We start from the raw sequence: 26,788 nt of genomic DNA, 5'->3' as shown, positions 1-26,788 counted from the left end.
GGTAGGTGAGAGAGGTCTTATCTTGAAAAAATAAGATGAACAAGTGATTGAAGAAGACATCTTGGTATCTTCTGGCCTAAACACATACATGCACACACATAACCCCTCATACACAGACTGAACTTTATTTGCAGAATACTCTAAAAATGAAACAATACTGGAAAAAAGATTACCAAAGGTATAAATTGTGCTTATACCTGAAATTACTGAGCCATAAAGCTAACAAATATATAACTATGATTCACTTTCAAAACAAATGCTCCTGCAAAAGAAAAACCTGGATTCAAATAGAATCCGAATTCCGAACCAGCTTCTGGCTATGGCCCTTCCTTGGGGGAAAGGCCAGTACACACACACACACACACACACACACACACACACACACACACACAGGGTTTTCTCGGCGCATTCCCTTTTAGGAGGTCTGGAAGCACAAAGCTAAAAGGCCACTAAAGGCCACGTGGCCAACGCCCATGGCTTCTGTGGAAACAGGGTGGCAGGGAGGCTGCCAGCTTGTCTTCAAGCCAAAATGGCGCCGCTCGGCCTGCGCGCGCGCGCACGGGCTGGGGAAGGGTGCCGGGGACGCGGCCGGGCGCGGGCGCGGCCTCCCGGCGGCTGCGCGCCTGCGCGAGGGCGGGCTGCTGGCGGGCACGCGCGCGGCGGGGGCGGGCTCAGCCGAGTGCGGAGCTGCAGCCTCGGAACCGGACGTGTCCGCGAAGATGGCGGGCCGGGTGAGTGGCGGCCGGGCAACCCCAGCTCGCGGCGGGATCGCGGGGTTCGCGACCGCTGCGAGGCCCACGCGGGCTCCGGGGAGGGGACGCGACGCAGAGCCCCGGGGAACACTGAAAGAGGAGAGATCAGAGTAGGGCTGGAGGCGAGACCCGGCAGCTGCGGCAGGGGATTAGCTCTGCTCAGAAACTCTGTCCTCCCCGAGGGTTGTCTCCTGGTCTCCCGGGTCTCCCGCATCTCCCGTGCCATCCCCTGGGGCTCGTTTCCTTCGTCCTCCAGGCACCCTGAGGGTGGTGACCACTCGAGCCCCCTCTGACGAGCACTGAGTGTCCTCCGCGTCCCTCCGAGGGTTTCTGAGGTGGCACTGCTGGATAACCGCGGGGTGTAGTCTGCTGCAGTCAGGGCGAGGGTGTGGGAACCCGTTTCTCGTTGTTCTTAAATGAACGATGTCCTAAATGAATGATGTTATGAAGAGAGGAGGGGGCTGCAAATGACTTTTAGGGTTAACCTCAGACCATCCTCTGGGGAGAAACCTGTCAACTGTCGAGTGAAACTGCAGTGTCTTTAGCCCGATGTGCAGGTGGATTCGGGGTGTCACGTTCTGTTTTTCTAATTGACAGTCACTTCGAATGCAGCAGGCAGTGCTGTAGTGTCAGGATTTACATTTTACTTCTTCCTTAAGCTTGTAAGGATGGGGTTGGGGAGAAGAGATGGGACCAGGTCACTGCTGTTATTGCAGTATGCATTAGAGCTAAGAGCTCTGATGGATGGATCTGGCCCAGAGATTACCCTGGTCCAAAACGTGGGGACATTAACTGCGTCATTACAGACTGAAGAGGTGCTTGACCGATTCACTTACCCCTGAATATTTGAATAGGTTTGCATTCATGCATGCACATATGAAAATGCCCTGTCTAAAGAGAATTGTAGGTCATGAGATTCTAGAGTTCCAAAGAGACCTTAGAGGTCATCAGTCTAGCTCCATCTCGTTCTCTTCTTTTTCTTATAATCCCCCATTTATCTCAGGCTGGCCCTTCCAAATGTACCTCACGGTCTATTTTTGCCTCCTCAGGAGCCCCTCTTCTGAATCATTAGTTGTTTTGGAACATATTGGAGCTTCTCTTGTCTTAAACAAACCCTCCCTCTGCCCCCACACGTCACTTTTATTTTACAGCAATAACTTGTGATGATTTTCTGTGTTTATTGTCTCCCATTTATTTACCACCTGCTCCCTCCGTGGCCCACCAGTCTGACTGAAACCAGCCCCTAAAATTAATACACATTTTTCAAGCTTTGTCATACTTGATGTCTCAGCAACATCTGACATTGTTGACTGTTGCTTCCTCTGTGTGTGTGTGTGTGTGTGTGTGTGTGTGTGTGTGTGTGTGTAACAGCTCTGCCTGTCCTAGAATTTGCTCTTTAGACCAGGCTGGCCTGGTGTTCACAGAGACCCACCTGCCTCTGCCTCCCTAGTGCGGGGATTTAAAGGCGAGCGCCACTGCTGGGCCTGACCTTTGCATCCTCAATGGGAGACACTCTTCCCCCGTTTCCGTGATGCCTTGCTACTGTTTCAACTAATCTCTCTTGCAGACTCGCCTGTCTCCACCCTGTCATTCAATTCCCATACTGTTTTATCTCCTCCCATAATCCCTTCTGAGCCAAAGCTATAACTAACTGTCTGTATGCCTGAGGTTCTCAAGATTTCACCCATCCCCCACAGAACTGTCCTCTAAATTCCAAATTGATACGTGAAACTGCCTATTTAAATTCAAGAACAAGGCTGGGCCCGTACCTTTGATCCCCACAGAGATAGAGGCAGGAGGATCTCTGAGTTCGAGGCCAGCCTGGTCCACATAGTGAGTTCCAGGATAGACCAGGTTACATAGAGAGACACTGTCTAAATAAATAAATAAATAAATACATAAATAAATAAATAAATAAATAAATAAGTAAGTAAATAAATAAATTCAAGACAGCTTGAAGTCTTGTTCAAGTACTTTTCTGTTTTTCTTTCATTGAATGGTACCATCACTCTTCTGGTGGAAACCTGGTGGGTATGATGTGTGTGTGTGTGTGTGTGTGTGTGTGTGTGTGTGTGTGTGTGCACATGCATAGTCATATATGTTTAGGTCAAAGGACAACACTGAACCCAGTGTCTCTGCTACCCACCCTCCTTCAGACAGTGTTTCTTTTGTTGTTCACCTTGCTTATGCCAGGCTAGCTGGCTTTCCGGCCTCTGGAGAATCTGCCCAGGATTGTGGACATGAGCCATATTATCTGGCTTTACAGTGGTTCTGGGGATTTGAACTCAGGTCCTCACATTTGCAGGACAAGTGTTTTATCCACTCAGCTGTCTCCCCAACCCTCTTCTCTATACCTCTGCCACATCCTCTGCTCTACCCTCTGTACATTTCATCCCTGTCTTCCTATCCACACACTAAGGATAACAAAAATAATTTTTAAAGCTATTTAATTGGGGCCCAGAAAAGGTAGCAGCTTTGGGAGTATTGTTGCTTTTAGCCATGCTCACTACTAAAACCATCCACTGCAGTCACTGCATCCTTTCCCCTGGTCAGCTCACCATTCTGCACCTTCATTCCCACCCTTTTCTCTCTCTGGTCTGGATAACTGCAGGAGGTTTCCACGTAGCCTCCTTCTGGCATTCTCCCCACTCCCGTTCTCCACACTGCTTCTTCTTCCCGTGCCCTCTACTGCTTCAGCCCCTCCTCAGCAATGCCCCGTCTTTGCGGAGAAGATCAGCTGCTTACCACTGAGGCTCCTTGGGGTTTTGCTCCTCGCTCCCTCCACTCACCTTTACTGTCTGTGCTCACGTTATATAAGCCTTTCAATTCCTTGAAGCTATAGCAGTTTCTCTTACCACAAGGTCTTTGCTGGGCTCTTTCTTTTCTTTGTAAGGTTCTGCCTCCAACCATTTACCTCCTACTCAGAGAACACTTGGGAAGCTGGTTCTGATCTCTCGGCTGTAAATCAGGATACTTTGTTACACAGCCTTGAAAACCTGTGTTCCTATCTTAGAGCTTTATCTGTTTCTCATTGTAACTGTGTTAGTGTGCTGTACCTGGTGTGTATGTCTTTAATCCCAGGACTTGGGAGACAGAGGCAGGAGGATCACAGTATGTTTGAGGCCAGTCTGATGTACGTACTGAGTTCTAGGCCAGCCTGAACTATAGGATGTTGTGGAATATTACTTTAACTGTGTAAAGATATGTTACATTTGTTTAAGTTGTGGAATATTACCTTTTGTAAAGATGTGTTACATCTGTTTATGCTGCATTTGTTTAACGATGTAAAGATGTGTTGCTCTGCCTGCCTAAGGCACCTAATTAGTATTAGTCTAATACAAAGCTGAGTGGCCTGCCGGGCGGTGGTGGCACACGCCTTTAATCCCAGCACTCGGGAGGCAGAGGCAGGTGGATCTCTATGAGTTTGAGGCCAGCCTGGTCTATAGACAGAGATCCAGGACAGGCACCAAAACTACACAGAGAAACCCTGTCTCGAAAACAAACAAACAAACAAACAAAAACAAAACAAACAAAAAGCTGAGTGGCCAATAGCCATTCAGCAGAGGGATGGGTGGGGCTAGCGGGCAGAAAGAATAAGTAGGAGGAGGAGTCTAGGCTTGAGAAGTGGAGAAAATGAGGGAGAAAAAGAGGGAGACACCGGGGGCCTGCCAAGCAGCCACCAACCAGACACGAAGTAGGACATACAGAAGGAAAGAAAGACAAAAAGCCCTGAGGCAAAACTTAGATGAAGAGAAACAGGTTAAATAAAGTTACAAGAGCTAGCAAGAAGCAAGCCTAAACTAAGGCCAAGCATTCATAATTAATAAGTCTCCCTGTCATGATTTGGAGACTGGGGTCCGAGAAAGCCTGGTACAATAGAATAAGACCCTGACTCAGTATTAGTAAAGTATTAGTGTGATTATTTGTCTCCACTTCAAGAAAGCTTATGCAATCCTAGATATTTACTCTTTATTATCTTTTTTATACACTTGCTTTTGTACATCAGTCTAGTAGAGATTTAAAAAGTATCGTCAAGTGCAATAAATTTTAGAAAATAAAGTTTAATTCCTTAAAGCACTATTTGATATATGGACTTATTCTTTTTTTGAGTATTGAAGGTGTAAAGGTGAACGTATATTATTTTTACATCTATTTGTTTATTTATGAGTGTGCACATTTGTGCCATAGTGCATGTGTAGAGGACAACTTGTGGGAGTCAGTTCTCTCCTTCCACCACGTGGGCCCAGGCCTTGAATTCAGGTTGTCAGGCTTGGTAGCAGGTGCCTTTACTTGCGGAACCATCTCACCTATTTAAAGGTATATTATTTTATCATAGAAAAATCTCTCATTGGCTGAAGAGTAACCCATTGGAAATGCCTGCATTTGGAGTACACCAAACACTTGCTGTAAAGCTGGTTGTTTTTTCTTTTTTTGTGAGACAGGGTCTTCCTATGTATCCCATGCTGGCCTGGAATTCACTTTGTAAAATGGGCTGACCTACTCACAGAGATTTGCCTATCTCTGCCTCAGAATGCTGGGACTAATGGTTTGTGCCGCTACACCCAGCCCTATAATGCAGTCTCTAAACACTCATACTCTGGGTTGCTGACATTAAACTTCATATAAGAAATGCAACTTGATCTCATCAATGTAATTTCCATTTTGTCCTGATTACCACAGTGAGGTTAAGCATTTTTCCTGTTGGTCACTGGAGAGTTCTTCCGTGCATTATCATTGTACAGCTTTTGTTCATTTTTTTGGTTGGGTTATTCATATTTTCTTACTTGTATAGTTTTTTTCCTTTTGAGGAGGGCAGTATTTGCTTTAGATTCGAGTTGTTAGTTGCAGATAGCTTCTAGATGATCTTTTTTTCATGTTGTTTACAAAGTTTTAGATTTAACTGTTATTGTTAAATTTGCCTTTTTTTTTTTTAGCCTGTGTGGTTTGTACTTTTATGTGATCTTCAAGAAAGCTTACCCTACTTTGAAATCATAAAGATCTTACTTGAAAAGTTTTGTTTGCTTTGCCTGTTGTGGTGATTAATTCATCTGGAACTTATTTTTGTGTTTGGTGTGAGTTATGAAGTTAACTTTATCCTGCCGTCTGTGAGAACAGCTGTCCTGATGTTTATTGAGTCCGTCTTCTATCCCCACTGGTTGGTGATATACCTCAGCATGTGTGCGTCTGAGGCTGCACTCCATTGTCTCCTTACTACTCCCTGCTGCCTCAGGGAGTGCACCTCTCCTCCTTTAACACAGTTGAAAATCCCATTTATGTACTTGTTTGTTTTTGTGTGTATGTGTGTGGTTGGACATGTGTCAATGCATACATGTGTGGAGGTCAAAGGACAACCTGAAGGAGTCTGTCCTTTCCTTTCACTGTGTGAGTCTTGAGGATTGAACTCTGCCTTTTCCCATGGAGCCATCTTTCAAAATTCAGCTAAATAACTTTTAAAACCGATTTTCTCCTTTTCTAAAAACAATTTGTTTGGTTTTTGGTTTTAAGGCAAAAGGTATAGTTTATCACAACTTGAAGCTGTACATTTGAACCAAGTGACGTAGCACCAGCTCTTTATGAATCATGCGGGTTATTTCCATCTTCTGTCTTATTCAGAATGAGGTGCTGAGGGTCCGTGGATTTGCACTAGTGAAGTAGAGGAGGGAATAGGAAAATCATTCGGGTAAGAAATAATAGTGAGTTTTGAAATCACTAGACCAATAGAATGTTTTACAGACTTAGTGATGAGATTCACTTTTGTTGTAAAGAGGTTTTAGTATTAAGAGCTTATGAACATATAAGTTCTTACATGATTTGACAAGCTAGGGCAATATTATCACCAAGTTCTGGGTCTTCTAAAGAACCTCTTTGTTGGGGATTTCTTTTTCTTTTCTTTCTTTTTTTATTAGCCTTAGCTTCTAGAACATGTTCTCCTAAGGAATGACTCTGATAACATTTTGTGAGATAAAGCAGATTTAATTCCTTCTTGTTTAGAATGAGCCTGGAATGGATGTATAGCACTCACTAAGTGATTGCTGAGCAAGCCAGCGCCTTTGAAGGACAGTTCAGTCTTAATGTTATCTTCTCTACTGAGCTGTCGGGTAATCCTAAGTAATGCTGTTGTTTCTTGAGTTATCCAAACCATTAATAACATAGAACTAAATGTAGACAACTGCTTGACTCTAAAATAGTTCTTTTTCTCTACCTGTAGATAAATTGAATTTTTTAAATATGTAGCCTTCCAATCAATTTACAGTGAATTAAAGGACAATATAAGTTTAATCTGTGTTTGCTAAATTAAATGATTCAGTATACTGAATAGTACTGAGGCCTCTGTATACACGCTGAAGCCTCAGTATTGCTTGTGTTCTTCTGTAGAAAGAAGAAAAGGAACTAGTCTATGTTACAGATACATACACATATATTTGAATATATATTTGAAAATAATTTTTCCCATACAATATATTCTGATCCTGGTTTCCCCTCATCCAGTTCCTCCCAGATCCTTCCTATTGACCCAGCTTCATACCCTTTCTCTCTCTTCCTTTAGAAAACAGTCAAACAAAAGAAACAAAACAGAATTAAAAAAAAGAAAAAGAACAGTAAATGTACACACGCATGCACGCACACACAATCACTCAAAACTCATAAAAACACAAAATGAGAAACCATAATATACAAGCTTTTAGGACAGTTAAGACAAAAGATACCCAAACAGAGCCATATGAGACAAAAAGTCTATAAAAATACCATTGAGTTCATTTTGTGCTGGTCATCTACTGTCACATAGTGTCTACCCATAAGTACAATTAATATACCCATTGAGATGCCATTGGAAAAAAACTAATTTTTCCTTTGCAAGTAGGTGTCAGTTGGAGATAGTGTCTTGTTAGGGATGGGAGCCTGTGTCCACTTCCCTGACTCAGTGTTGGGACCCTGTCTGGCTTGAACCTGTGCAGGCCCTGTTCAGGCTGCCTTAGTCTCTATTAGTTCGTATATATGTCAGTCTTTTTTTTTTTTTATTCATTCATTATTTTATGTGTATATGTTTTGTTTGCATGTTTTTCTGTGCACTACGTGTGTGCCTGAGGAGGCCAGAAGAGGGGATCAGATCCCCTAGAACTGGAGTTATAGACAGTGTGTACTGCCAGGTGGGTGCTGGGAATTAAACTCAGGTCCTCTGGAAGAATGGCCAATGCTCTTAACCACTGAGCCGTCTCTCTAGGCCCTTAGCATTGCATTTCTCATGATGTTTTTGTATCTCTGGTACAAGGACTGTCACAGTGTTTCTGCAGAGCAGCCATCACCTGAGAGCTTGTTAGGACAACTCAGGCTTGCTCCAGGCTGACAGATGCATTGACTCTGGAACTCGGCAATCTTTTCAGCAATCTCCTTCAGCAGTCTCCAGCTGATTGTGCTGCATGGTGGGCTGAGAGCTGTTGACTTTGTATCTCCCTTCTCCAGTGTGGGTCCCTGTGGATTGTGGAAGGTTTTCTATTTTTTTAAACTGTATTCAGCCTTGATGTTCATGTTTCAGGTTGTCTTTTCTCCTCTTTAGGACCTCTGCCTGCACCCAGTTTTTCAAATATCGGAGTTGTGCTATTTTTTTACGATATAGTGAAGGTCCTCTCATTGATCTTCCTACATAAAAATTTTAGAATGCTAGATAAAATATTAAAAAACTGCTGGGCGGTGGTGGCGCACGCCTTTAATCCCAGCACTTGGGAGGCAGAGGCAGGTGGACTCTGTGAGTTCGAGGCCAGCCTGGTCTACAGAGTCAGTTCCAGGAAAGGCTCCAAAACTACACAGAGAAACCCTGTCTCAAAAAAAAAATTTTTTTTAAAAACTGAGTTCAGGACTGGAGAGATGGCTTAGAGGTTCGGAGCACTTGCTGCTCTTCCAGAGGACCTGGTTTAGTTGCCAGCACCCATATCAAGTGGCTCACAAGCACCTGTTTCTCTCAGTTCCAGGGAATCCCATGTTGTCTTCTGGCCTCTGCAGGCTGCTGGACATGTGTGCGCACACATACACAAAAATAACAATAAAAATAAAAATAAGTCTTAAAAATAATTGAATTCAGAGAGGTAGCTGGCCAGAGCTTAAAGAATAATCGGACCAAAACCTATGTGCAAGTGGAAAATGTCGGCCAAGCGCTTTTGCCTTGAGGGGGTTATTTCCACTTATGCCTCTAGAGCTCAGAGAACAGGAGATAGACATTGGTGGTTTTGGTAGAATCCCCCTAGTAAAGATGGCCCCTCCAGGGGATACACCTCATAATAAATGTCAGCTAGGAATAAACTTGTTCCACCCAGGGATCGAAAAGGAAAATTTTCTGTTTCACTTTGGTGCTGCGTAGGGTCGCAAAAACAACAACAAAAACAAAAACAAAAAAAAAACCTCTTAAATATTTTTATTCACTGGATCACCTTGAAGTTTGGATTCTGATTTCACACTGCCCGGTTGGTATGAAACCCTTAAGCCAGTAATTAGGTGTAAAGTGGCACGGTAGTGGCAGTGCCCCCACACGCCTCGAATGTCCCAGCAGCAGCAAGCATAACCCCAGGACTCAGGAAATTCCTAAAAATGAAGTTTTGAAAAAAATAGAGACAGAGTCACAAATGACACAAACAAGACTCAGCAAAAAAAAGAAGAGGGTTAGAGAGCTGGTGAGGTGGTTCAGTGGGTTAGGGCGATGGCCGCCAAGGCTGACGATCTGAGTTCGATCCCGGGGACCCACATGGTGGGAGAAGAGAGCTGAACGAGCCTGCAAGATTCTCCTCTGATCTCCACACTCAAGTGGAGGCGCACACATCTTTCCTTAATAAGTGAATAAGTGCACGCCAGAGGCAGGCAGATCTCTGAGTGCAAGCCCAGTCTGCTCTACAGAGAGAGTTCCAAACCAGCCAAGGTTACATAGTGAGACCCTGTCTCAAAATAACAAAAACAAACAAAAAAGGAGTTGGAATTTCCAAAGGCTTCAGATATTGAAATTAGCAGACACATAGTAAATATATGCATTTAATATGCTTATAGAAATAAGACTTTAAGAATGAACAGCAAGAGGGGTTGGGGATTTAGCTCAGTAGTAGAGCAAGCGCAAGGTCCTGGGTTCGGTCCTCAGCTCCAGAAAAAAAAAGAATGAGCAGCAAGAGTATGAAATGATAGATTTGAAGAGATTTAGAAAAATAATTTTTTTTTTTCCCTAGAGAAGGTGTCTCTGTGTAGCTTTGGAGCCTGTCCTGGAACTTGCTCTGTAGACCAGGCTGGCCTCAAACTCACAGAGATCCGCCTGCCTCTGCCTCCCGAGTGCTGGGATTAAAGACATGCGCCATCCAGGCAATAAATTTGTTTTTTATTGAATTTTTTTTTTTTTTTTTTTGGTTTTTAGTGGCAAGGTTTCTCTGTATAGCCCTGGATGTCCTGGAACTCACTCTATAGACCAGGCTGGTCTTGAACACAGAGATCCACCTGCCTCAGCCTCCCTAGTTCTGGAAGTAAAGGTATTCGCTACCACTACCCAGCTTGAAAAAAATGTTTGTCATACAATATATTCTGATCACACTTACCCCCTCTCCAAACGCCTGCTAGATCCTTCCCACCTTCCCACCCACCCAACTTCACACTCTCTTAAAAACAAAAAGAGCCCAAAAAACATACCAAACAAAACAAAACAAAACCCCCACAAAAACACAAAAACAGAAACCAAAATATACAAGCAAAAGACTAATAAAAAAAAGCCTAAACGAAACAAAATTAGACAAAAAGTCCATGAAAATACCATTGAGTTAATTTCGTATTGGCTAACTACTTCTGGCCAGAAAATAAAAATTTGAAAAAAATTATTTGGAATTCAGTTCCAAGGAAGTGGAAAGCAGTGGAAGGGTTGAGGAGAGCATGAAAGATGGGAAAGGAGGTCTGCTCTAGTCAGGCTCCTGGTGGAGAAGGAGGAGGCAAAGGCTGTGTTTGAAGAGAGAATGCCTGGAGAACTGACCTGTGTGCCAGTTCAGAAAGTCTGAAGTAGCCGGATGTGGAGGCTCTTCCCCTCGACGCTGGAGCAGAAGGGCTCCTGTGAGCTGAGGCCAGGCTGGGCTACACAGCAAGACCCTGTTTCCAAACAAGAGCAAGGGCAGTAATAGTACCCGAGATAAATCAGTGATGTCTTGTGGGAATTTCGAGGAACTAACTTATGATGGCAGTTGCACCTCAGTGGGGTACGGGTAGGCTTAGACTCAAAGTCGTTTATGAGTTTCGTTGTATTCAGGAAGGAGTTAGAGCTACTTGATATGTATATTCATATTTCCAGGGTAACTACTGAAATAATAAAAATAGGAATAATAATGGGAAATTGAATTTTAAACATTTAAGAAAGTGAAAAATAAACAGAAAAGTGCAATTAAGAGGAATCAAAATGATAGATAGAAATAAATAGAAGCAGCGGCAGGTGTGGTGGTACACTCCTGTAATCCCAGCACTTGGGGCCTGAGGCAGGAGGATTGGGAATTCGAGGCTAGTCTAGGCTATGTAGCAAGACTCTGTGTCCAATAACACTCACACACCCAAAACCAAATAAACAGAGAACAAATCCTGCTAAGACTAAATGCTTCACTCAGAAAAAGAGTGTCATTTTAGATTTTTAAAGAGTGTATGGTAACAACTCCCGAGCCCAGAAACTATTTGCTTTTATTTATTCATTTGTCTGTCTGTCTGTCTGCCTATCTATCTATCTGTCTGTCCGTCCGTCCGTCCGTCCGTCCATCCATCCATCCATCCATCCATCTATCTATCTATCTGTCTATCTGTCTATCTATCTATCTATCTAAGATGGATTTCACTATATAACCCTGACTGGCCTCAAACTTGCTTATGTAGAATAGGCTAACTTTGAACTCACGGAGATCGGCCTGCTACTACCTCCCAATGCTAGGATGAAAGGCATGCGCCCCTATGCCTGGCTACAAGCCTTTATTTTTAGGATAGTCACTATAGATACAGGTAGAAAGCAAAAAGATTTTTTAAAAAAAATCTGATGAGATAATTTGTAAACAAAAAAGAGGTAAAGTGATCACAATAGACATCAGACAGTGTGAACTTTAACACTGAAGAAAGGAGTCAGGTCAGGAACCATTGAGTTCAGTTATCCATAAAGAGAAGACAGTTCTAAATGTGTGTGAACCTAATCATTGCCTCCATTTACAAAGTGTAAAGTGATGGAGCTGAGCAGGATAGGGGGACAGGGAAAACCAAGGGGGCACAGGACAGGAAGGGAGCCTCCTCGCCTCAGAATCTGTTGTTATCTCTTACCGGCAGAGAGTCAAGAATTCCAGCACAATTAATAAAATTTTCAGTGAAGGCCTACATAGAGGCAAAGCCTTTCGGATAGTGATATTACAGATAATGCTACAATTGCAGGACCCTCGCTTAAGGCCTAAGCATGCATGGCTTTCAAGTATGGTCTTATTTCTTTCCCACATATAAACCTGAAATTTTCCAAGAATCTCCCAAACAAGACTATAAACTTCCTTTACAGTTTTTTTTTTTTATTTTTAAAGTCTGAATTCCTTTTATGACATTTGTGATCTGTGGTTTACCTCACCAGCTTCAGTCCTCCTCAGTGCTCCTAGGAACGACCCCATGATTTCACTTACTGAAGAGAGAAAAAATGTGAAAAGGTTTCTTAGCAACCCTTTGAGGTGTAGTATCAGATGCCCCAAATGCACGCGTGGCCGTTACAAAGAACTCCAGCACTTTCTCTTGAGAAGCCCACGCCAGTCCTGGGGTGTGTAGTCCTTTTCTGAAGTTCCACCACTCTCACCCACGCTTAGGTGTGTGCTAATACCTTTCCTAATCAACTCCAGCTCCACTTCAGACTGTCTTGTCTCGAAGTTGTTTTCTGCTGCACAGGAAGACTCCTGGCTTTACCTGAACAGTGGTCCCTCAGAGACTCCATCCTGGCTACTCCAGGTGGCCACAGGGTGGAGCCGCCTCTGATCCAGCTGCTTCCGACAGAAATGGTGATGGTGGGGTTTCAGGCCTTTCTTAGTAACTGATGAAGAAACAAAACAGAACAGTCATGTAAACTGATAAAAGCCAATTAAAGTCCAGTTTCTCTCCAGGCCTGGTAGTGTAGACCTATAATCCTAGCTACTTGGAAGGCTGAGGCAGGAAGGTTGCAATTGTACTTCAAGGCCCACCTGGACTGCAGAGTGAGTTAAGACCCTGTCTGAACATTTAAAACAAGACCAGGTACTGTTGCTCAGTGGTAGAGTGCTTGCGTGCACTAGGCCATCGGTTTTTAGCCCCATTATGGGGTGGTAGGTTTATTAAAAATATCCAGTTTGTCAGTTGAATTGGCCACATTTCAAGCTCTACATATGACTAATGGCTGCTGGATCTGACAGCACAAAAAGTCCTTCTGCATGACTCTGATTTGGAAGGCTTAAATTAACAGTCTTATAAGGGGTAAATACTGAGCAGCACACTCAAGGTACAAAGCTCTCTATTGAGCAGGGTAAGTAAACTAGAAATGAGACCAGAAAGTGACTGAAAAGCTAGAGACCAGCAGGCTTTCTCAGAGAGAGAGAGAGAGAGAGAGAGAGAGAGAGAGAGAGAGAGAGAGAGAGAGAGAGAGAGAATGAAGGAATGAAGACAGCCCTGGCTGTTGTGGAACTACTCTGTAAACCAGGCTGGCCTCGAACTCAGAGATCTGGCTACCTCAGCTTCCCAAAGGCATGTACCACCACCACCCAGCAGCAGATTTCTTAAACAGAATGAAGCCAGAAATTGCTATAAAGGAGTAAAAACAGACTCCATTAAATTGAAGACTACTTATCAGAAGGCATTGTTGTACTTTGCTCAGACTGACATAACAAAATCCTACATATGGAGTGGCTTAAACAACAGAAACATGCTGTGGATATCACTCTGTATGCTGTGAATGTGTTGCTCTGATTGGTTAATAAATAAGATGCTGATTGGCCAGTAGCCAGAAGAGAATTCTGGGAACAGGAAGGCTGAGTCAGGAGACACTGCCAGCCGCTGCCATGAGAAGCAAGGTGTAAAGATACTGGTAAGCTGTGAGCCATGAGCCATGTGGCAAGGTATAGATTTATAGAAATGGGTTAATTTAAGATGTAAGATCTAGCTAGCAAGAAGCCTGAGCCATTAGGCCATACAGTCTGTAATTAATATAAGCCTCTGTGTGTTTATTTGGATCTGAGTGGCTGCGGGCCTGGGTGGGACTGGAGAAAACTTCCACTACAGAAACATATTTTCTTCTGGTTCAGGGGCCTGGAAGTTCAAAATCAGGGTGCCAGCATGATAGGCTGGTAAGTGCTCTCTATCTGGACTCGATACAGCCTTCTAGCTGTGTGCCCACATTGTGGGGAGAGAGATGTCTTTTCTTAGAAGGCTAGAAGCCTCTCTCCAGAGTAGCCACTGGGGTAGCTGTGCAGGTTTTAGGTTTTAGTACCTCAGTATATAAGTGAGTGTGGGTGGGAGATGACTGAAGTCCTTCCATAGCATACACCACGTGAGAGAGGACAGACAGGCTGCAGAGTGTGAGAACATACTTAAAGCACATGTATTTGGTAGAACTTGTACCTGGAATACAAAATACAAAAACAAATGAACAAACCACCAAACCAAACCAAAACAAAACCCTGCCAACTAGTCATAAAAAGAAACAACAGAAAGCCAGTAGAAAAACAGATAAAAGGTTCAAACAGGCATTGCAGAAAGAGTGTGTCTGTAACATTTGCTAAGTGCTTGACCTCATTCATCATCAGAGAAACAGGAACTGAAGCTTGGGGAGGCAATGCTGCACTCTCACCAGGAAGTAGATGAAGCACCAAAATCCCAAGTGTACGGATGTGGAGCAGCTGAAGTCCTAACATCCTGTGGGAAGGAATGAAGACAAACCAGTACAGCCCCTTTGGAAACACCTGTAACGTCCCAAAACATGCACACAGAAACACGGACATTGTATTTTTTTTTTTCTTATTTTTTTTGAGACAAGGTTTCTCTGGGTATCCCTGTCTGTCCTGGAGCTCACTCTGTAGACTAGGCTGGCCTTGAACTCACAGAGATCTACCTTTCTCTGCCTCCTGAGTGCTGGGATTAAAGGTGTGCATCACCACCGCCTGGCATTGGTTCCACATTTCCAAAATAAACACACCTAAGGTAATCAACACCCAGTTTAAGAAAGACGGTATTACTAGCATCCCACAGGGCCGGTATCTTCTAGCACTGTCCTCCTAGCAAAACAGCTGCCCCTTCCTCACATCAGCCAGGCCTCCTGCCCCTCACTGTGTGCCAGCCCCTCTTCCCGGCCATTTGTATGCAGTTCTGCCCTAAGTGTATGTGGCCTCAGAATCCAGAGAAGGTGCTAGAGTGTAGAGACAGAAGACTAGAGAAAAGGGGGGCTTTTCTATGTGGCCCTGGGGGAGCCATGCTGGATGCTGACCTTTCCCCCCCTTTTTTTTTTCCCTGTTTTTTGTTTTGTTTTGTTTTTTTGTTTTTGTTTTTTTCTTTTTTGGTATGCTATGTGAGCACTCAAGTGCTAACCCTGTATTCCCAGCTTGCCCAAAAGATCCTATCTAAGGAACAGAAGTATGCTAGTAATTCCTGTTTACTGATGAAAATCAGCCATTTGGACATTTAAAAGTAATTTCTGAATTATAAAATATGTAATCGTTACCATTATGTTGTACTTATATTTGTTATTAAGCTGTGTTAAGTGAGAAACCTCTAAGTATTAAAAATACGTTGTGAGTGTGTGTGTGTGTGTGTGTGTGTGTGTGTGTGTGTGTGTGTAATTACAGAGCTTCAGAGCAATACAACAATTAAGGTAACTATCACGAGGCCTGTCGATGTATTTTGCTGTTTTGAAGACATGGTACTCACTAGACCTCAGACTTTGTGATGTCTTTAGGTGCATCTCTGTATTTTCATTTGTTTTTGAAGAATTGGGGTCAATTTGTTTTGATTTCCTTAGCAACTTTTGGAGTAAACTTTGTTTGGAGTAGGAACACCGTGTTGTGGAATACAATCCTGAAATGAACCCGGCATCTTGCAGTTTTGAAAACACCTTCACAGATCTTTTCTTGTTAGATTCTCGGAGCAACCTGATGAGTTGGCACTGTCAGAATTTGGTTCACAAAACAAAACTCAACCAACCAAAAACTCCACAGCCATCATCATACTTCACGGTGAAGTTGGTAGAAGCTTCCCGTGGAGATCAGGACCGAGACTAGGATGTCTCCTTTGGCCCCTTCTGTTCACCACCCATTGCCAGTTGTCGGGGGCCAACGGGCAAGGGAAGGAAAGGAATAAAGGCACCTGTAACCACCGCTATGCGGTGGTTTTCCTTTGTTGGTGTTTTGGGTTGAACTGGGGAGTGAACCTAGAGACTCGGTGCATGCTGGGTATGTGCTCTTCCATTGGGGCTACATCTCCAGCCATAGATGACGGTCCTAAAAAATGTATCTATCTGAAAAAAAAATGAATTAGAGCGAGTAACTAGGTTCAGCAAAGCCTTACCAGAGAAGAGCAATATCCAGAAGCCAGCTGCGTTTCTATATGATGGCAATGGATGATCTAGAAGTGGAAATAAGGCAACAGTTCCCTGTATTAGCATCAGAAATAATAAGTTGAGCAGTTCAAAGACCTAACTGTGATTCTTCCAAGGAAGGGTAGATTTTTAAAATGCATGCTTTTGGATTAAGCAATTTTTTTTTGTTTTGTTTTGTTTGTTTTTTGAGACAGGGTTTCTCTGTGTAGTTTTGGTGCCTTTCCTGGAACTCACTCTGTAGCCCAAGCTGCCTTGAACTCACTGAGATCTGCCTGCCTCTGCCTCCCGAGTGCTGGGATTAAAGGCATGTGCCACCACTGCCTGGCCTGCGATGGTTTTTTACGATGTGATACAAAAGCATAAGCAATCAGGAAAAATAGGATTTTATTTGAAATTTTCATATGTTAAAGGAGATGATTAAGAAAGTGACGATAACCTCCAGAATGGGGGAATGCATTTGTAAACAAGATATCTGGTTAGCACATAGGAGAAAATTGAAGACGTATGTTCATATGTAAACTTGAGTGTAGAGCCAGGCATGGAGGTGCACACTGTAATCTTGCCACTCCAAAACTGAGGCAGGAGAATCACAAGGTAGAGATCACAGCTGGCTGTGTAGCAAGGCCCTGTCTCAACAAACAAACAAACAAACAAAACCCCTATTTTTCCACATAACTCTTCTGCTTGGATGTTCAGAGCAGCATTATTCTTAAAATTCCTACATGGAAACAACCTGAATGTTCATTGAAGATGAAATGATAAACAAGTGTGGTCTGTCCATATGATGGGATATAGCTCAGTTGTAGAAAATAATGAAGTATAGATGATATGTGCTCCAACCTGGTTGGACCTTGAAAACATTGCACTAAGAGGAATAGGCCAGACACAAAGCACAAACACCATATGATTGCATTTCCACAGATGGCTTCTTTTACTCAACATTACTTTTTTGAAGTTCACCGTGTATATACCTGTCAGAACACCACCCAAGAATGAAGTAGTGTGAGGAGAATTCTGAGTGCTTATGAGAAAAATCCCAAGAAAACAGTCTTGTGACCTCACTTTCTTCAAAACATGGAATTGTTCTTGGAATGTGTTTTCATGCTCCTCCCGGGTGTTGTGGATAGGGGTGGGTTTACTTCAGATTACTCATTGTTGCTTGCTGCTGTTATTCTAGTAAATGTTTACACATGTGCATGCACAGCTTGTCCTTGTGACTGTATACAGCTTGAACTTACAAGGATGTAACTCGGGTGATTTTTCTTGACCCTTGGAGTATAAATTGTCTGATGCTCGGAATAAAGTTGGCTATTGCATGAGGCTTTAATCCATCTCACTGACTGGCTCCATTCTTCCAGGTCCCACTGCCTTTAGAACAGTAAACATATACCAATGATTAATTTTTCTCTAATTGCTAGTAGTATTTCATTTTACAGCTATGACATAGTTGTTTACCCACTCATCTTTTGGAGGACTTTTGTGATGTTTCCATTTTTGTCTATCGTGAATATAGATGCTATGAACCTTTATGTTTAGTGTCTGTGTGGACATAAGTTTTTAGGTTTCTTGGCCAAAGACCTGGGGTTACATTTGCTAGGCCACATGAACTTTATGAAAGTGCTTCATACAGTTGCCAGTATTTGATGTTGTCAGCCTTTGATGTTCCTGTTTTCTGGCATGGGTTTCCCCAGAAAGACCAAATTGAAAATTTTTTAGAATTTAAATTTATAAAAGAATCTCAAGATCATGATGGGGAAACCTACAGAGACAATCAAACCAAACTAGTGGGAACTCGTGAACTTTAGACCAACAGCTGTGGAGTTTCCATGGGACTGGACTAGGCCCACTGCACAAGGGAGACAGTTGTGTAGCTTGATCTGCTTAAGGGTTCCCCTGGCAGTAGGATCAGGATCCATCCCTGGTGTATGAGCTGGCTTTTTGGAACCCACTGCCTATGGTGGGACATCTTACACAGCCTTGATGCAGGGGGAGAGGCTTGGACCTTCCTCTACTGAATGTACCAGGCTCCGATGACTACCCATGGGAGGCCATACCTTGTTGGAGGAGGCAATAGGGGGTGGGTTGGGGAGGGGGGAGGCTGGAGGGGCAGGAGAAGGAAAGAGAGGGGGAATCTGTGGTTGGTGCGTAAAATGAATAAAAATTCCTTAATTTAAAAGAAGAAGAATTTTGAGCACTTGATAGATGTCATGTGCAGAGTGTTTGTCTGAGTTAGGGAATGCCAAGGATATTCCAAGAGACGTGAAAATAACTGGCACACCATGCTTCCCACCCCCTATCCCATCATTTCTAGTACCCTACATCTTCAGAATTTTAAAAAAAACAAATTACATTTCTTTATGTCTGGGGTTGGGGGGTGGGGAGGTGTCTGCATATACCATGGCCTGCATGTGGACAAGCTGTCTCAAGACCAACAATAAAACAAAACCCCAAAGCAAGCACACTTTTTTTTTTTTTTTTAAAGCAGAAGGTGTGGTAGGAGTTTATAGCATTGGAGGTTCTGTAGCCCTTGCAGGTAGGCATTTATGATGACATCTCTGTGTTGCTCTGGACCAATCATATCCCTTGAAACTATGTGCAGTGTTAGTGATCAGGCACTTGTGGCACTTGAAATGTGGGTAGTGGTACTCCAAAATGGAATTCTAAGTTTTCATTAACATTACCAGTTGTATGTCTGGGGATCACTTTGTTGAAAAATGAAGGTTTCTCTTTGTCTTTCTCTGAAACAGTCTCACGTAGAAACGGTCTGGGGAGAAACTTGTGGTCGTCTTCTTCCTGCCTCAGCTACCCCAATGCTTAGATTACAGATGTGAGCACCCCACCCCTCACCCCTCAAACACACAGACACATAGTGCAAGTGTAATTCTAAACCATTAGTTCTTCAGAAATGATCCTCTAGGAGGAACAATTGAGTGGGGCTTGTCATCTGGCCTGGCCCTGGGGCCAGTTTCTATATTTTGCTCTCCTCTTTCCTGTGGGAATATGCGCATCTCTAGAGAAATGTAACCAAGGCCTGAGGCGCCAGAGGAAAGGCGGTGTGTTTTATAAGGGTTATAGTCAGGGTAGGAGGGACTGTTTGGTGATGAGCCCTTTCCAGTCTGCTAGCACACTCTTTCTTTTCAGTTCCTTTCTTTCGGGATAGGGTCTCGTGTAGCCCAGGCTGGACTTTAAGTCCCTACATAGCTGAGGATTATCTTAAACTCCTGATCTTCCTGTCTCCAGCTCTCTTGTGCTAAGATCACAGGAGAGTATTACCACTCGCTGCCTCATATGTATTTTTCTCTGCTTATTTTCCTGCACCGTTATTTGTTTTAAAAGTTCACTTGAGTAATCCGTTTTCTTCAGGGAACCTTTACACAAGAGTGTGTTATTTAAATTCCCAAACTTAAATACTGTCCAGAGAAATCTTGCTTAAGTGCCTCCTTCCACACACTTTTTTTTTCCTTTTTTTTTTTTTTTTTTTTTTTGAAGAGAAACAAATTCTCTGCAGTTTAAAGCTTCTGGAATAACCAATGGCATAATTACTTGTACCACTGTTCCCTTTGGTTTGTTGACATTCTTCTCTCTCTCTCTCTCTCTCTCTCTCTCTCTCTCTCTCTCTCTCTCTCTCTCTCTAGTTTTTTTGAGACAGGGTTTCTCTGTGTAGCTTTGCCCCTTTCCTGGAACTCACTCTGTAGCCCAGGCTGGCCTCGAACTCACTGAGATCCGCCTGGATCTGCCTCCCGAGTGCTGGGATTAAAGGCTCTCAAATAGTGAGCGGTCTATAGTGGTAATGTAATGTTTGGGAATTTAAGTTGTTACAATGAAGACATATTTATCCTTAAACAGTGTTGTATTCCAGTAACTCAAACAGCTCAAGTTAATAAAACTACCCATCACTGATTGTGATTTCATGTTTAAAAGGCTGTAGGTCTGTAGTGGTTGGCTTTTATTATTGTTCCCTAGAGGCAAAGCCAGTGTTAGAAAAATTGTAGAATTTTCCCTTGGCACTTCTATGATAAGTAGACAACTCCACTATTTATAGGGACTTACACTTTGTTTAAAAATGAGATCCCCTGCTTGGCTTACCATAAACACAAATGCTTCTGGGTTCTAATAGGAAGGCCCTTCAGTCATAGCATCTGTTTCCATTGGCCAGCCAGATGCTATCCGCAGATCCCCACCCCACTCCTTATTAAAGGACATGGACAGTTAAACAGGTTACATTTTGTAAAGTTTGTATTGTGTTGGCTTTATCAGTTGTGTAATTTTTGTTCTAGTTATTGTTTTCTGTTTTTCCATTTGTTTGTATCTGCGTATGGTGCACGTTTGTATGTGCATGTTTTTACATGTGTGTAGGTGCATATGTTTGTGTGTGCACATGTGTTCTGCATGTACATGTAAAGCAGAAGGATTATGTCAAGATTCATCTTCAATTGCGCTTCCTCTTTATCCATTGAGGTAGCAGCTCTCAGCCAAACTCAGCTCCCAGATATGGCTAGACACTTTAACCAGTTTTCTCCGGGGATCTCCTGTCCCCATCTCCCAAGCTATCTTCCTAGCCCCAAGCTTTGTAACTTTGAACTGTTAAGTCATTTGAGTCTGATTATATCATATCCTAAATGACCTTGTGCTGTGTACGCTTGTTCTTTGGGCGGTTTAAAATGCAGTTGAAACAGGTTTGTATTAATTTATAATGTTTCAAAAGCACTCACTGTGTGCCAGGCCCAGGAGCAGTCACCAGGAAGGACAGACATATTCTTAGACTTGCCCTATATATGATTCTGGCATGCAGGAAGACCATAAGGACATATCCAGGTCTTCCAGTTACCTTTCATCAGTTTAGATGGGAGGGGCAGATGTCCAGGATGTCTCCTGGAATAAGTATTGCCTTCGCTGGGAATATAGGAACTGGCCAAGTAAGGGATGCATGTTTAAGGGAAATATCATAAAAGGAAGAAACTTGAAGGTGAAGAGACTGTGGGAAGACAGAAAACTTTAAATAGCTTGATGTGTTTTTGACAGCCGGCTGGTCAAGGTGTGACCTTAAGCAAAAGGCTGTTTCATTTGGAAGGTGAATTTGTAACCTTCACTCTGTTCATGTCATGGGAAATCAGTGATTTCCAAACATTTGGTCATGAATCCCATGCATAAAAGGTGTTTATATAACTCCAGTATGTCCATATTGTGTATTCACTGATGATGTACTAAGATTTTATATACATAGTGAAACATATAGAAAAGAATAAGCAAGCTAACGATCAAATGTATAATCTCATATTTTTACTTTACTAGTAACCCATAAAATGGTGAGTCATTGTTCTTTGAAATCTTTTGTTTGTTTGTTTGTTTTGTTTTGTTTTGTTTTGTTTTGAGACAGAGTTTCTCTGTGTAACAGCTCTGGCTGTCCTGGAACTCGATTTGTAGACCAGACTGGCCTCGAACTCACAGAGATCCTGCCTCTGCCTCCGAGTGCTGGATTGAAGAAGGGCATTACCACCATCTGGCTGTTCTTTAAGATCTTGCTTAAGTGTTTTTCAATACATCTGTTCAAAGGCCTGTTCCTAAATTTAGCTTATTTTGACACTCCATTTTAGCGGCAATCAAAGCCTAGATCAAAGTAAGGGAATTTGGCTGCACTTTTGAAATTATAATAGTCTGTGTTTTTTTTTTTTTTTTAAATCAAACTAATCACCATTTATGGAAATGTTTTCCTGAAATGTGGCTCGTACATTTCCATCTGTCTACTTGTTTTTCTGCAAATTAATCAAAATGCATTACACTTTTCATAGTGCTAATAAATGTGTTCAGAAACCCCCCTGAAAGCCGCCAGGTGGATGATTGTCTTAGAAGCTATTCTGCTCTGCTCTGTTCCTGGCTTTAAAACATACACACATGAGTTTGGAGTTTGTTTTTAGGTTGGATGTATTCACAGGCGTGGAGGTCGAGGATAATTTCAGGAGTCCGTTCTCTTCTTCCTGTGCAGGTCCAAGGGATCAAACTCAGGTTGCCAAGCTTTGGCAGCCAGTGCCTTCACGGTTCATTCTGAAGATGCTCTTTTCAATAGTACACTTAGCAATAGCACCATTTGCAGATATCCACTTTTGAAATGCAATCTGCATTAGAACAATGTCTTTTTTTCCATTTTGGAAAACATTTTTATTTTATGGGGAGGTGCAGGGCAAGTTTTTGTCTATATAGTATCTTTTTGGTAATGTGCTACTGTACTCTCTTTAGAAATAGTTACCATGTTTGAAACACTCATTTTTTTATAAAAAAATTACGTAACTCGTTTCTGTTTTGAAACCCTTTTTGTTTTGTTTTGTGTTTGAGACGAGGTCCCACTGTGCTTTAGGCTGCCTGGAACTCAACTGTGATGTCCAGGCTGGCCTGGAAGCTGTGGTCTTCCTGCCTTAGCCTCAAGACAGCTGCCGTTACTGATGTGCACCAACACCTTAAGCTCTTTCAAGTATTTTGTAATTACCAGTAATCCCTGTATGATCTTTAAAAAGGAAAGAAAAGACAAGACAGGCTGGAGCAATAGCTTGGTAGTTGTGAGCTCTTGCTGATCTTGACAGGACCAGTCTAGTTCCCAGCACCCACACTGGGTGGCTCACAACTGACCCTGACTCCAGCTACAGGGGATCTGACACTCTGTCCTGGCCCCCTTAGGTACCCACAACACATGGCATATGTCACACAAACTATAAAATAGTTTTTAAAAAGGAAATCTTTTGATAGCTACTTTCTCTGTCCATGTGGAGTGTAGGAGAGATTCAATGTTGTAAAGACCTTGTTTACATAAAATTGATCTCAACGACATCCTGCACGCCTCTTTGGTTCTGACCAACCTGTGAATAAGGCAGTAACTGCAGTGTTTTTCTGCACTTCAGGACTTTGTGTCTCTTCTAGGAAAACAAAAATCATTATTTAGAAGATTATTTGGCTAGTAGGTATTGACTAAAAAGGCCATTGTTGCTGTTTTTCTTTGTGGGTACATCTTATAATTATTTTGTTGAGAAATGTTTGGAAGGTTTTTTTTTTATGTGTGTGGTTTTGTTTTTGTTTTGTTTTCTCTTTCGAGACAGGGTCTTGCTTTGTAGTCCAGGCTAGCCTCAAATTTGCAGTAATCTTCCTGCTTCAGGCTGGAAGATGATTTTCTTTCATCTATAGGAAATACAATTCATAGCCACTTGGGATCTCTTATAAAAAGATGCTTTTCATGACGCCTTTTATCAAATTTACTACCTGACTTTATTTCATTTTACCAGTCGTGATTCTTTTCTACGAAAGAGATAGAAAATCAATTCAAATAAGCTTGAGCAAAAAAAGAATGTATTGGTTCTATGCAATAGTCTTTGACTCGGTTGTCGGGTCTGTGTTTCCAAGTGTGTATACCTCGTCTGTGGCCTATGCTTTCTCCAGGACACTGTTGTCATTTAAAGTGGAAAGTCTTCATGTAGTAGTGTGTCAAGGAAGAGTGCTTTCTTCTAGTGCCATGGGGGAGAGAAGATAGGCGTGTGTGTGTATCTGCAGTCACACAAGCCACAGGAAATAAGAGATGGGCAGCTTCCCAAATGAAGGGCTTGCTGCTACCCAGGAGGAAGAAAAGCAGGAGTCAGAACAGAGGAATGCTTACTGCAGCGCTTATGGTGATGGAGAGTAAAGAGCAGGAGGCATGCCATGTTCTTTCAGGTTAGAAAACATGACTTAATCTTGTGTTTCTGATCTTACAGAGTATGCAAGCTGCGAGATGCCCTACTGATGAACTGTCTTTAAGTAACTGTGCGGTTGTGAATGAGAAGGATTACCAGTCTGGCCAGTGAGTAGCCATATGACTTGATTCTTTGAACTTGCTAAGATTTGTTACACAAACTTCCAAAGACTCATTGTAGGGAAACTTTGGGAAATTACCTTTTTTTACTACTCTTGCTGAGTTGGAAAATGGAGATGAGAGTTATATAATTCAGTCATTACTATGTCAAGCCTTGATACAGTATACATACTACATAGAACCTCTTTAGAAGCTGATTTTCTTAGCATAGACACACTTGGTACAGGGATCACATAGCGTGGTTGGTAGTCATCTTGCTCTGAAGTCACATTGTTCAAGTTTGGTCCTCGTTCTGACAGTCACAAACTGGTGACCACAGATAAGGCATTTGCCACCTTTGTGTTCCTGTGTCCTGATCTATAAAATGGGGGAGTTGTAGGAATAACTTACTCCACTATAACATTTACACCGGTGCCCAGCGTGTTAGCAGGTCCTCCATAATTTCCACTAGTGTGATCATTGTTACTGTGATCATGGAAGAGGTGTAAAAGGTGAAGATTTACAAAACCCTCAAATCTTTAAAGGAATTTTTTATCATAATTTATCCTAACTGATTCACATCTCCTACTGACCTTCCAAAGGCTCTTGGTAAGTTCAGTACCATCTCCATCAAAAGGCTCTCTCTGGGGTCTTATGGAATTAGCCACAGCATGAGCAGGAGATGATATCAAACATTCTCTGATGCCAAACTGAAGATAAGATTTTCAACAAATGGACTGAAGTGTCAGTGACCAATGAGAGAGTTTTATGGAATTCTTTCACATAAACTTTCCACTTAAAATATAGTAGATATAAAGGGCTTGTGTTTTAGCAGCAAAGCAGTATATGCAAATACTAACTATAACATTGAAAAGTATAACATTGTAAAAAAGCTACTTGTTGAAAGATAGTGGGTTGGGTGGTGACACGTGGCATGGTGTGTGCCTGGCGTGTGTAGGTTCTTCTGCAGCTGTTCCCCATCCCCACCGTCCTTTATATACAAAAGATAGTGCTGGCCCATAACCAAATTTGAAGAGTCTATCTCAAAGGACTCATTAGTTTCCTGGGGAAACTAATTATCATTATGTAATATGTATGTTGTGGATAATGTCTGATGACTTATGAATTGGTCCAGAGTTCTTTGAAATTTTGACATCTGTATGAAAGTTGATGTATTTGAGGAAATTTTCATTTTAATAGCTATTTTATGTATTGCTATCATAAATGTTCAAGCTTTGAGAGTCTGATGAAAGATTTAATAAACAACCTTAAAAACTAACAGCTGTACCATCTATATCCTAGCTCATCTACCTTTGGTTCTCCTACATTTATTTTATTGGGATATGTGAAATTACTCTCAGGAAAGGAAATTCATCTTTCTTTTACTTACTAACAAGGACTCTGAATCGCTGCTTCAGTTCCCTGTAAAGTGGAAACGTCACAAAGTTGGATTTGTATAGGCCAAGGTGTCTTTATGTCTAGAAGACATTTTGAGTTATAATTTCTGGCAACTAAGTTTGTGGTTTTCTATCAGCACGCTCATGTGATGCCATGTTTCTACCTGTGTATGGGAAGAACACATGTAGAAGACATGTTCTTATTGATTTGGAGTCCTGATTGTGCTCTTGTCTTTTAGGCATGTGATCGTGAGGACATCTCCCAATCACAAATACATATTTACACTGAGGACTCACCCATCAGTGGTTCCAGGAAGCATTGCATTCAGCTTGCCTCAGGTAACAAATGACAATGTGTTTTCTTATAGCCTGAAAGTTGCAGCAGAGTCCATTCATTCTAAGTAACTGTATTGACTCATACTGAAGAAAAACACCTAGATGTAACATAGTTTAAAGATACATTCTTCTTTGAAAAAGTGTTTATTTATTTTGTTTCGGGGGAGGGCGCACGTGCCACAGTGGAGGTCAGAGAACAAGAACTGGTAGGAGTTACTCTATCATGTGGGTCCTGGGTCTCAAGTTCATGTCTGAAGTAATATCAGTTAGCTCTTGGAAAAGGTGTGGTGTTCTTTTGATGCTGAATCCCAGGGTAACAGAAAATAACACTTTTTTTTATAAATTAACATCTAATAATAGAGCTTTTATAAGAATTTATTTAACTTTATCTTATGTGCATTGGTATGAAGGTGTCTGATCCCCTGGAACTGGAGTTCCAGACAGTTGTGAGCCTCCGTGTGGGTGCTGGGAATTGAACTCCGTCCTCTGGAGGAGCAGACAGTGGTCTTAGCTGCTGAACCATCTCTCCAGCCCCCGACAGAGGTTTTATAATGCTGTAGTGTCAGACCTAGCCTGCAAAGAGTAGTTGTTTAGATTACTACCTAACTTTCTGGGCTTCTCTAGAGCTGGGAAGATGGTGCGTGTAACAGTGGGCAGAGTGTGAGGAATCCACAGTCAGGTTTAACTAGCATCATTAAGTGTCATCTTGGCCAGATAGAAGGTGGCGTTTTACGGAGGGAATTTTAGGGGATGTGGGACAGAGGAAGGAATGTGACTTGTGGGAAAGAAGTTGAAAGGGGAGCATTCACCACACATATTCATGGTGTAGCACCTTTTTAACCATCTGCCCCAGAATCCACTGGGGTCACACGAGTAGGCAAGCTGAGTTTTCAGCCGGAAGTTATTGAGTAAAGATATTGCTAGCAGT

General features: G+C 42.4%; 1 protein-coding gene across 1 annotated transcript in view; it reads left to right on the top strand.

Moving 5' to 3' along the window:
* The first annotated feature begins 640 nt into the window (after nt 1–640).
* Nucleotides 641–26,788, top strand: part of Nsf (N-ethylmaleimide sensitive factor, vesicle fusing ATPase) — a 146,841-nt gene continuing 120,693 nt past the window's right edge. Inside the window, exons 1-3 of the mRNA XM_059271930.1 lie at nt 641–731; nt 24,051–24,136; nt 25,764–25,863. Coding sequence (XP_059127913.1) covers nt 720–731; nt 24,051–24,136; nt 25,764–25,863 — 198 coding nt within the window. The 5' untranslated portion in view covers nt 641–719. The remainder of the gene's footprint in view (nt 732–24,050; nt 24,137–25,763; nt 25,864–26,788) is intronic.

The sequence above is a fragment of the Peromyscus eremicus genome, chromosome 8a (genome assembly GCF_949786415.1).
Source record: "Peromyscus eremicus chromosome 8a, PerEre_H2_v1, whole genome shotgun sequence".
In the NCBI taxonomy this organism is placed as follows: domain Eukaryota; kingdom Metazoa; phylum Chordata; class Mammalia; order Rodentia; family Cricetidae; genus Peromyscus; species Peromyscus eremicus.
This window is presented reverse-complemented; position numbering and strand designations above follow the sequence as displayed.